Here is a 13,070-nt window from a genome sequence, read left to right on the forward strand (position 1 = left end):
TATATATATATATATATATATATATATATATATATATATATATATATATATATATATATATATATATATATATATATATATATATATATATATATATATATATATATATATATATATATATATATATATAAAGATATGTACACTTACATATATAGATATCCATACATTTATTTATATATTATGTTTTATGTGTGTACACGAATGTAAGTGTAAATTCATAAACGTCAATTTACAATTTAGTTCATGAAGGCGACGGCGATGATGTGATACTGATGCAGCGTAATCACAATATGGTATTATTATTCACTTCACTTCATTTCGTTCGACAATGGACGGGCGTAAAGAATAAATCGTCTAGTTGTGGTTATAGTCATACAGTCACTATTACAGAACAGTACAGCACAGTTTCTGGTGGCTGATATCTCGCGGCATTTTGTCCTCTGGTACCAACAATAACCAGGGCTTCATTCGTTACATAGTATAACGGAACACTGTAAAGCACTCGTTGCTACAACACGTGCCTCATTTTCGACTTTGAGCTGAAAAAAATATTAAAAACGACTGAGCAAAAAGAAAAGGAAACTTTTTAAAAGCAACAATGGAACATCCGGAAGTGACAAAACCCAGATGTCGATGATGATGATGACTACAACATGATATCAGTCCTTTAATGGTCCAAATCATTGTCATTGATATTGATGTTTTAAAATCGATATGTCATCTATCGCGGGTAGAAATGTACATGTGTTCCGTGAAAGGTGTCGGAAGGCCTACTGCAGGGCCAAGATGTTCTACGGGCTGACTCAGGTTCGAGATAGTTGGGTTGACGACAAACGTGATCTTTGGTGGGTTTACATCGAGCGGATTGACAATGATGAGCTTCTAACTCCTGCTACTGGTTCCTCTTCTAACCCCGAGAGGAAATTGGATAGCTTCAAAATGTTCAATTGGGAGGATATTGTGCTGCCGGGTGTAAGTGTCTTTTTTTGGTTTGTAAAGAAGAATTTAATTACTTTTGATGGTAATTTTTAAATGGATTTGAAGTTTGATGCGTTCGCTCAGAGTTTTGTTAACTCTTGATACCAAAATTGTGGGATTGAGTGATGGACATTAGAATTGAAGGTCGAACATAAAACTAATAGAATTTTTGAATATGATGTTCAAATGATCAAACATTTAACCATTTGTCGTAAAAAATTTTTTCATATGGCCATTTATGATTTTTAAATTTCTTATCTTTTTTTTATCAATGTGTCTATTAATTGATACGTTTCATTAATCAAAAACTGAATTAGAAATTATTTCAACAAAAAATCAATAAGCTTTTTAAGTAAAAAAAAATGATTTTTACTTTGTAACTTAATATTATGAACTCTCTTCTAAGGAAAAAATTTAGCGACCATGCGCCACCTGTAGGAAATTTTCAATACTAAGTTTGGTTAAAAAATCATATTTAAGCATATCATCCATCTCACAATTTTTTTTACGATTTTCAATGTTCTTTAGAAAAAAATTAATCCTTGCAATTTTTTTCAAGTTAAATCTTGTTCATAATAATTTTTGTGATACAAGTATCTTGATAATTGTTGAAAAAAAATTTTAAAGATCAATTTTTTTATTAATTCGAAACTTATATTTTTGGTGTGAGTAAAGTTTTTCATACTCTTTTCTTTGGTGTATATTTCGAGAAAAGACAAAAGAGGAAATAACTTTAAAACTGTAAATTGCTGTGTATTCGATCTTCATTATAACTTGGTATAATAAATCTTTTATCGTTGTGTGACAGCTGCCTTCTCACTTCATCCTTTTAGATTAACTAAAACGTCTCTTTTATATTAGATACATGTGTATGTATGTCTGTATGTATGTATTGATCGCTATACCAGCATACAAACCCAACTGGTGGATTGTTACTTAGTAACTCTATTTCCTCAAGTGAAAGTAGGGCACGTGCTAATAAAAAGGTTCTTTCAGTCATAAACGACAACTATCAACTACCCAAGACATAAGTTATATTCTAGCTGTAATACATACTTGTAAATTAACATGTTAAGCATGCAGTCTTGACCTTTTGCGTTTAAATTTTCATCATTATTAATATTTTTGATGTATCATTGAATAAACAAATTTTTCAAGTATTTTTTAATCTATTAAAAGCTTCATTTTTTTTTAAAGTAAAATTCATGATTATTAATTGAAATTTTAAGTGTATTTTACTTTTTGATTTAATTCCCGGGATATCCGAGATTACTTTGATGAGAAAAAATAATTTGTTTTTTTTTTCATTAAGACTCTTAATAAAAAAAGTTATTCAGTGTATTTAAATCCACACACAGCGAATTATTTTTTCAGGTAACGTTCATTTCTCGAGGCTATTGTAATAAATGTTTTTTAAATTAAAAAATGCTAGTGAAACTATTTTATTTCGCTATTTTATAAATTTTATAAATAGTGAGATAGAATTTTTAAATTCTAGAATTAATGTGCAGAGGAAATTAATAATTTATGTTTTTTAAACACTTCCGGGGATGAATTGTTTGTGAAAAGAGTAATTAAATATTAGTTTACATTACTAGAGTGTCCTTGAATTAAATTATTATTAAATATTGTAAAACTTTCCGCTTTGAAAATTAATTATTTTTAAAAGCTTTGGTCCAATTTTGAGTCCGATTATAAGTGCGTGTGAATAAAAATTTTTTTTACAATATCTAAACAAAAAATTAAATATGAAAAATAAGAACCAAAAAAATTTTTTTGAGAAAATTTAAAAATTTTTGGATCAATCAATTTAAGAGCTTTATAGACTTAAGTGTATAACCTTTTAAAATATGAACAAAAAAAATTGATTTTTTGAAAACACTGTCAAATTTTGCTAATAAAATCAAAATCGAACGACGTGTTGAAAAAATTAAGCAATTTAAAAATATGAAAAAAAAAAATTTGATCTGAAACAATTTCCAAATTTTTACAAGTTCAAAATTTTTTGTCATTGCGTCAAAAAAATTTTTTTTGTAATCCAAATTTGAAGCCTGTTCGTCTGTCGATTTCTAACCAAATAGCTTTATGTCTACAATTGGCTTTAGTTTCCGACAGTTCGACAGTCTGTCAGATTTTTGCATCCTAAGTAGGTTACTCGTCAATAAGATACCTACGACGGAAAATAAGGGTGGAAAAAAGGAATAGAGAAGGAGAGAGAAAAGGACACTCGAATACTCATCCTCAATACTCGCGAAAATGGGTCGATTTAACAACTCACAGACGGGGAACAAATCGCGTGTCCTCAATCTCAGGGAATCGCTTTCCACTCTTGTATGAATCCGGACAACGAGATGCTTCTGAAAGAACAAGTAAAGTGAAGAACTGTGTGAAGAGAAAAATAGTCGAGAGGTGAAAGACGATGGGCACAAGCGGATACCCGATGAAGGCCGAGTACAAGGAAGAAAGAGTTTAATATGTTGATTCGAGGAGAGATTTATTTTCGCGTCCTAGAAGATGAACTCATTCGACTCGAGCATTACTTTTTGTTCTATGGAAGATATTAAGGTTTAGTATCCATCAAATGTGTTATCGCGATGATGCAAGTTTCAGTAATAAATTTTTTAAAGCATTACAAGATTGAAAGTAGAAAAAACTACGGAAATTTACTTATATTTCTATAAATGTTTTAATTTTTTTTTATATTGTGTGAAATTTTAATTATTGATAAATCTTGATAAAAAATTCATTGTTATTTTTTTCACTGAAAAATTTATTTTTTTAATTAATATTTATTGAATGTGCTTTGAAATATTTGGGACAAAAATTGTGATCTTCTGATGAGGATAAATTTAAATTTATATAAGCAATTATTTTAGGTATCTCATAATTAAATTTGAGGTAGATTAAATTTTTGTCACTTTTTTTTTTCCAGTAAAAAAAACCAATTAGATTATTGAAATACGGATTAAAAAGATATTGTGGAGTAAAATATTGAATTTTGTGGTTTTATGGTTCATATAATGATTGTATAAAATCTGATTAAACTTCAAGCCAATTGACGATAATTAATGCTTGAAATTTATTCAACAAAACGATAAATTTTCTGCAAACCTTCAAATACTTCCAGAATTTTCACGAGATTTATTTTGGTATTTTGCAATAAATTTATGGATGAAGATAAGCATTATATACCCGAGAAAAACGTTCATTTAACGTAAGCCTGTGAAAGTTTTGTAAAACAGTTGAGTTAACAGGCGGAGATAAATAAATGTAATCTGTTTATCTCCTTAGCGACGTACTGCCTAGTTGGAGCTTGTAATTTAGCGTACCTTTTGCCGGTAAATCCTTTTTGTAAATAAAATAAAAATAAGAATAAAAGAAAACCGGCTTAGCTTTAGCAAACGTGATATGAATATTCAACAATCGCGAGCTCGATTATTGAGTTACGCTTATTCTTTTCTATTCGATTCGATTTTTTTATATTCCCTTTCTTTTCCGTTCTTCTTTTTGGAATGGATGTTACGATTCTTATGGAAATATTTCTACCGAATTGATTAATGAATACTGACAACTGACGACTAACGACTCCTTTAATCTTTTCACGTGTGCGAGAGTGCTCTAAAAAGCTTTGTCTGGATTTAATATCTCTGATAACTAGTATGGTTAGAAAATAATAATTCTTTTATTGGGAAACGTTATTCATAAGTCAATAGATAACTTCTATTTATTAAGTACGGGTTTTCTTCTTTCTTTCTTTTTTTTTCTGTATAAATTATAATTAATAAAAAAAAAAAATTCAAACATGGAAGCTCAATTACTTTATTGAAATGGATCTCTAGATTTTTTTTATCATAACAATTGAGAATTTTATAAAATAAAGCGTGTAAAACTTTTGAAATTATGTAGAAAAAAATTAATAAACTAAAAAATTTTTCAAAAAATCTTTAAACTAAAAATTTTTTGTTAAATCAAGATTTTTTGTTTCAATAAAGCTTTTTTTTTATAATTGTATAGAAAATTAAATTTTTTATGTAAAAGGTCCAATAATTTTCCTGTATTTCTCGTTTTTTGGAGAAAGATCAAAAGTTGAGAAAATTTTTAATTATTTTCATAAAATATAAAATTAGAAAAATTCGTATAAAAATTTTTTTGACAAACTTTTTAATTTATTATTTTTTTTTAGTAATGTTCAATAAAAAAATAAATGTTAAATAAGCTCCATAAACGAGCAAAAAAACCAATTTTTATTTTAAAACTTAGAATCTGAAAATTAACTCTCTTATTAGGAACTATTTACCGATCATGCGCCTCCTATCGGAAATTTTTGACACTAAGTTTAGTCAAAAAATTATAAATGGGTTTATATGACCGTGTCGAACAATATATGGCTAATTTATGAAATTTTCTCTTGAGAAAATTTTTTCACAGAAAGAAAATGAAATAAAAATATTTTTTTAAAAGTCTGACATTAAGAAAACTAATGAATGAAACTCTTGAATCTAAAAATTTCCTGAGACAATAATACCAATGGCCCGCGAAACGAACCTTTAAGTTTTAACTCCCAATTAGAAAGTTTTTTAATTTAAAAGTCGATAGAAAAGTATCGAGAGCGTGATTAAAAGCACGGTTGTCCGGCGATGAGTAAACGTAAACATTAACATTGTTTTTTTTTTTTATAGTTATTTATGTATATGTATATCTTAAAGTCCGACAGCATTTCAGTAATTCAAAATAACTGATGTGAAAGTTTCCTCATTTGCATGTTGATTTCAAGCTTGTACAAATTTTCTTTGTTTCGAAAGCCTTTATATTATCCTGGCATTATTATACACTATGCACTAGGCATTGCATATGTATTGGGTGGATTAAAAGCGAAGAAAAAAAAAAAAATTAAAGAAATTTTTTGTTCCTTTTTGTTTGGTAAAAGAAACCAGATCAGGACTTTGACTTTGCTGAGAGGAAAGTGCCCAAAAACTGACAACGCAATAAGACAGTCGCGCTTTGTTTTTTCTAAAATGTTTTTTTGAGTGTGTCTGTAGGGCGGGAGCTTCTGAAAGTGAGGGAGTGAGCGAGCGAGGGAAAAACGAGAGGACAACGAGCTCCTACAGACTCTGTGACCCAGATAACTGGAGAAGAGATATACTTCCCTTTGGTGTCCTCTCTGTATTTCCTTCCCCCGAACTCTCTTTAAAGAATCATTTTCACTGTAATGCATCGGTTTGCTGATGTTAAAGTTATAACGGGGTGAGGGTGACAAGTTGACGAGAAACCGAGTGTTAAAAGAAATAAAATATTCCTCTCACACTCTTTTCTGTTCTTCTCTTTCTTATATTGCCTCTTACAGCTCCTTCCCGGTCTTTCCACCATCTAGACTTTCTATCGTTCGAACAATCTTGTCAGGACGGTAAACGTGCTTGATATACCCTCGAGCTTTCATTCAATTCCTATTTAATTTTCACATTATCTTTACTTTTTACTAACCGGGAATTTTAAATGTACTGTACACAATAATGCTGGATTTTATTTTCTTGTTGTGATTTAATTATTTCCTCGGAATACTGATGCGGAAATTTTTTTTTTAAGGTAAAATTCATTTGTTATAAGAATTTTTATGAAAAAAATTTTTTTCTTTAATTAACTTGATTCAAGAATAAAAATTAATTTTTTTTTAAATAAATAAATGATTTTAATTTTTTAAAAAATTGAAAAAAAATTTTTTACTTAAATTATATTGATGTTTTTTATATTTTTATTTTTTTATGGATACATATAAAAGTCGAATATAAAAAAATTCACCCTAACGCGATTCCTTTTCCCTCAATTTAAAAGCCAGAGAAATAAATTTATCCAAAAAAATATCAATTCTCTTAATTGACACGAACACTAAAGATTTTAACTGAGATATTCACATAATTTTTTTAGGGAATAAAATTCGCACGAATGTATTTGGGTCACGCATACGTTCTACTTTTCCTGGCCTATATAGAAAAATTTTTATAATTACTCTTGGAAAAATAGGCCAAGATAATTAATGAATTTTCTTGAATTAAAATTAATATAAATAATAACCAAGAAATGTTTAAGTAATTAAAATTCAAAAAATGATAATAATTTTAAATATTTTTGATTACAGACGTTCTGCGTAGTGTCCAAAAGATTTCGCAAGAACTACATCCACCGATTTACAGCAACGAACAGTTGGTTTTTATTTTCGCCTTGGAATTCAATTCGACGTTGCTGCATCTTCCTAAGTACCAACCAGTTTTTTGATTACATGGTTATGCTGACCATTGTACTTAATTGTGTCTTCCTCGGCATGACCGAGCCGATCGAAGAAGCTGAGTAAGAATTCTAATAATAATAATAATAATAATAATAATAATAATAATAATAATAATAATAATAATAAAATTATTCAAGTAATTCCTAAACATTAAAAGTTTGAATCAACTGCGTGACAATTTAATCTATTGACATTACAATTAGCAAAGAATAAAACAAAACATATTTAATAACAAATAATCAGTGAAAAGACGAAATATAAGCCGACCTTTGTATGTCACGGGCATAAGAAAGAAAAGAACAGTTGTTACTTGCGTGTCAGGCTAGCTAATCCCCAAGTGAACATTCAACTAGCGTGATATGATCATGGTGACCAGGATTACCCTCACATACCACACAGAACATAGAGCTTGTATATATAGATATTTATACACACTTAATTCATATCACTACTGAAAGCGTGCAGTCCAATAATATGTTACGATCACGATTTCTTTATAACTCTTGTTCTTATTTTATAATGATAATGATAGTGATAATGGTTAAATTATTTTTAGTTATGATTATGATTATAATTATCTCCATCCCCGGATTCGTGCGATAAACATATCTATCAAGCGTTATCACGATAACAAGAACAATAAATTTCTTAACCCATTAAGCGGGAAAAATACGGGACAAACGGAAATTTAGACACTTTTTGAAATCTGTTTGTTTTTCATGTTTATTCATGTCACGGAAAAATAGAGCAGAAACTTTTATTTTTATTTTTAATTTAAAATTTCATTTTAGTGAAAGATCATTATTATTTTTTTACAGTTTAAAAAGATATTAACGCAATTTTAAGAATATAAATTTTTTTGTTTAAAAGTAATGAACTGTAAACATATTGTAAAGCGCACAAATTTATAAAAAAATTTACGGTTTAGAAGTTTTACTTTTATTCTCAATTTTTATTTTAATAGAAAAAAGAATTAAAAGCTCCAAAGTTATAAAGAAATTTTTTTAAAAAGAAAAAAGCGGAATTCCAATGATATCATTTTTTTTTTTGTTTGAAGGTAATGAACTGTAAGCATATTTTCAAGTCAATAAAAAAGTGGACAGATTAAAAAAAAAAAAATATCAGAGACATAAACCAGTTCATAGCTTAGAAGTTTTAATTTTAATTTTGATTCTTTACAAGTTTTAATTAAAAAAGTTTCATTAGAAACTAGAAAGAAAATTTTTTTTCAAGAGAAAGAAACAAAATTTTCATTTTATAAATTTTTTTTTGTTTGAAGGAGAGAAGGTGTTAATGTGTCTTTAATAAAAATTGAGAAGCTAATAGCAAAGAAATATTAATTTTAATTATGTAAATTCGATAAATTTTCTTTGAAAGATTTATTTCAATAAAATAAAATTTTTATAAAAAAAAAAAAAAAAGGCTTTATATCAATTATATAATTTTTTTGTTCGAAGGTAAAGAACGATAAATATATCTTCAATTCAATAAAAAGCGTATAAATTTTTTACCCGTATTGTTTATTGCATATTACCCTTTTTTTATTATTGATCTTTATTGTTATTCTGAGCATTTCTGGTTTTTAAATAAAATCAATACTCGTAAATTCTTAACCGAAGAACGAAACAGTAGCTTAGATACAGATATGTATCTTTAACGGTTGACTTGACCGGATACCGAGTTAGAACATTATCCAGTATATATACCAAATACTGTAGCAATAGGATGGGATAGGATAGATGTAACATAAGTTTGGCAGTCTTGTATTACTGAATTTTTTATACCCGTCTCAAGCATCTTCGCCGGGATTTTTCCGGTTTAAACCTCCTCTGCAGTAGTATCGACTTTTTATTCTATCATTTTTTCGCTGTTCTCATATTCGAGGTTCGAGCTTCACCGCGTTTATTTCGAGAGTCGGATTATATTCGATACAAGATTTTAAAGGCACGAATAAAAGTTATTCCCTCGTAAATTTATTAGAAACTGATCAAACCTTTTTTTTTTCTTTTATTTATGAGAAAGTAATTGGGGTGAATGGAGTCTGAAATTCGATGGGGAAAATAAAATTAGATCTTTATTTTAGGTATACTTAGATCTTTTATCGGTAATTTAATTAATTACTTGATTTTATAGAACTTAAAATTTTTTTTTGTGCACTGTAATAAATTATTTTATTTAATTTCATTAAACAAATAAATTTTTGTATTAAAAAAATTGTATGCATATTTTTTTTTATTTTTACAAATAGAATATTTTCATACAATTTTTTTATAATAATTTATTTGTTAAAAAATAAAAAATTGCAATTCGACAATTAATTTTAATTTATTAATCTTAGTAATGATAAAATTTATTATTTTTTAATTTTTCAGATAAAATTTTTCATCAAAATAATATTTATGAAAATTTAAACTATTTCCGACTTTTTACATTGTGGATTTAGCAATTTAAATGTTTGAATAAATTTGTATAAAAAAAATTTTTGAACAGATTAGAAGGATTAAAAATAATTAATAAAATTAAAAGTAAAAAAAAATTTTCCGAGACTTAAGTCCAAACATTTCTAAAAAAAAAATCAGTAATTACCATTAGGATTGCCAAATCCTACTTTAGTGAATACTTTAGCACTTAAAACCAACCCGGCCATAAGATCAATTAACCAGAGCATTCAAATAATTTATTACCGCTCCTTAAGCTCGCTTCAACCGATAACCATCAATTTTCTTCCCCGTAAACTAGGCAGAAAACTAAATTTACTTTCTCCAAAAATCGGGAAATGCGTCGCATATATTTTTCCATTTTCCGTTTAAAATATGCACTTCTGGTTCTGGCGCCGAGTGCCTACTTTATCCCCACAGACATAAATTTCCATAAAATCTAATTTTTAATTATCAGGAGAACTTTGACTGTTCCGATGATATTGATAAAAGTACTCTGTACTGTATTATGTATGACCCGAAACTGTTGAAGTAAGCCCCGTTAAAAGGATCCTTGATATCGTAATAAATGATTAAGCTAAGGCTTAAACGCGATTAAAATTAGTTGATGAGAAACGATACGCGAGGTGGAAGTGGGAGTGTGTGTGTGTGTAGTATATGAGAGAGATTTACCTAGGAATTTTATTCTTCTCTCGTCTAGCCAGAGAAAATTCCCGGTGAAATTTGTATGTCTTCATTTTCTGGGTAGATGACGACGTAGACGACTTAACGAACAAGATCCGGATGAAAGTATTACTCTCGAATTTCCCCGGGGTCATGTGAAAATACTAAACCTACATCATCCTATAATATTATATATATGTTTAGAAGTATATAGGATACATAAATATATATTTATAGTGAACTATTCGTTTATGACTTTTTTTATGTTTGTGTTTAAATATTGTTTATTGTAAAATTGAAATTTTTTGTGTAAAAAAAATTGAAAATAATATAAACAAAAACAAATTCTTGATTAAAGATTTTGTTCTTGTTTTTTATTAATAAGTATAATTAAAAAAAAAAATTATCTTGGAATTTTTTCACCTCAAGAAAATTTTTTTTGATAAAATTAGTCAAAAATTTAACTTAAAACGAGAAAAAAAAATTTTGAAAGTTTGATAATTTTTTTTAATTAAATAAAATTATTTTTGAACTAAAAAATTGTTTTAAGTCAACTTCACTTAATTAAAAAAATTTTTCTGCTCCATTTAAAATAATCGAATTCTTCAAAATTATTATTTTGTTAAAAAATTTTTTATCAGAGAAAAAAATTCTCGGTCTGAAGATTTACATAGTTAAAATTTTTTTTGGCGGTTTATGCGTAAAAAAAAAATTTTTCCATTCCAGAAAAAAATTATTTTTTTGTTCCAAGAATTTTTTTCTGAAATGAAACATTTTTTTTCAGCGTATAATTAAATATATAAATGGTAAAAAAAAAATAATTTTTGTCAACAGATATATCTTCCTAGCAATCTACACCCTGGAAATGGTGATAAAGTCAATAGCAAAGGGTTTTATACTCAATAAATATACCTATCTAAGGAATCCGTGGAATTGGCTGGACTTTGTCGTGATAACAAGTGGTTACGCGACTATTGGAATGGAAGTCGGTAATTTAGCGGGTTTAAGAACATTCCGGGTGCTCAGGGCGCTAAAGACCGTCTCTATTATGCCTGGTAAGTTTACTTCGAGCCAGCTATTTTTTATCCAATCCCCCAAAATTAAACATTCCTAAATCTTATCAGAAACTATTCCGATAATCCTAGATCGCGCTTTTTGCGTGCTCACACAGAAAGAATTACCAATCAAAACTAATTGAAGCAAATTTACGATTTGATAAAAAAAATTTAATGGGCTGACAAAAAAAATTAAATTATCCTCAGGCGCAGAAAATAATATTTCGGATATTAGCGACAGATCAATGGACATTGTATTATTCACAGCGATAAATTTTGATAATAATTTCGATAATGATAATAATATCGCGTGTATATTATATAGTGTACAGTCAGCAAACGAGTAATTGATTAAATCATTACTATCCCATTTCTCTTGGTAAGTAGCCATATAGCTTACAGTTAATTTGATTCGGCAATTGGATTAATTACAAGGACGAGAAACTGTCGGTGGAATACAGAGTTAAGCTACAAATAGTAATCTATAACGCAGGGCTATCTGTTATTCCACACTTACCCGAAGGACTTCCGCTCCTCCTCTTTCTCGCATACAGGACGATCAATTGTCCACCCCCGTCGTCTAATTAAGATGGATTTATATAATGTTTGCCTCTCCTGTTTTACTTTTTCTCTTTCTCGGTTTTTCTCCCTGTCACAAACATTACAACCTAATTATTCGCTAAAAATACATATATTACACTCCATAACTCAATTACAACTTTCATTTATAAAATTCAAACACTCCAATGTGAGTTAAAGAATAATTGGATTTTTTTATAATTCAATTACAAGCTCTCCCGTTGCGTTTTAAACGATGAATATTTGCCTTTTATAAATGAATTTGATACTTTTGTTATTTAATTCATTTTTATTTTAATTCGGTATTTATTTCATGATACTTTAGTTGGTTGTGTTAAATTTGTCTCTGATTCAATTACAAGGTCAATGGCCTAAAAATTTCATGTTTTATAATTGATATTTTTTAATTGGCGTTAAAAAAATTTTTTTTTCTAAGTTTGATTTATTACGATGATTACGATCATTAATCTTTTGATGTATGAATTTTTAAACGAGCTATGACATTTTAATCTCATTTTTATAAAATCATAGACATCAGATACAAGAGAAATGCAATTAAAAAAACTTTTTTTTTTTAAATAATTTTATAAAAATCAAGATTAAAATCCAACATTTTGCTTTTAAAATTCATGTTACTTGATAATGATGATAAATAGCTCATGAATAAATAAAAACAGTGTGAAGAGGGAATAAATTGAGACATTACCTTATTACACATGAAATATTGTACCTAATTTTTAACATTTCTACTGTGAAAAAGAGTATCACAAAAAAAGTGTAAAAACTTCGCGGATTAAGACTAATTTTTTCCATTAAATTAATTGAAATGATTCTTCTGTCGGTAATTTAGAAATTTTAATGAATTTAAAGCTTTGATTCGTTTTAAAGTTTATAAAAAATTAAAAATAAATTAAAATAATAAATTTCCCCCTCAAAGACAATCATTAGCATTGAGAAAAAGCTTTGCTAGATTTAAAAACCTCTAAACCTCAAGTACAAGAGTTGATACAATTAATTACCGACACGTGCGCGGAAAACTAAGTAAGGAAAAAAAAGCTTTGTGTTCGCTCCGTG

At 27.8% G+C, this 13,070-nt stretch overlaps 1 protein-coding gene across 2 annotated transcripts in view; it reads left to right on the forward strand.

Annotated features, from left to right (window-relative positions):
• LOC141534488 (sodium channel protein 60E) overlaps positions 1-13,070 on the forward strand; it is a 59,446-nt gene that overhangs the window by 18,915 nt on the left and 27,461 nt on the right. For both annotated transcript variants that reach the window (XM_074253873.1, XM_074253866.1), the window contains exons 2-3: positions 7,112-7,320; positions 11,197-11,417. In XM_074253873.1, the coding sequence (XP_074109974.1) occupies positions 7,253-7,320; positions 11,197-11,417 (289 nt within the window). In that variant the 5' untranslated portion in view covers positions 7,112-7,252. The remainder of the gene's footprint in view (positions 1-7,111; positions 7,321-11,196; positions 11,418-13,070) is intronic.

Source organism: Cotesia typhae, unplaced genomic scaffold (assembly GCF_013202065.1).
Source record: "Cotesia typhae breed Kobodo isofemale line unplaced genomic scaffold, CoteBio_Ctyphae contig_123, whole genome shotgun sequence".
Classification (NCBI taxonomy): Eukaryota; Metazoa; Arthropoda; class Insecta; order Hymenoptera; family Braconidae; genus Cotesia; species Cotesia typhae.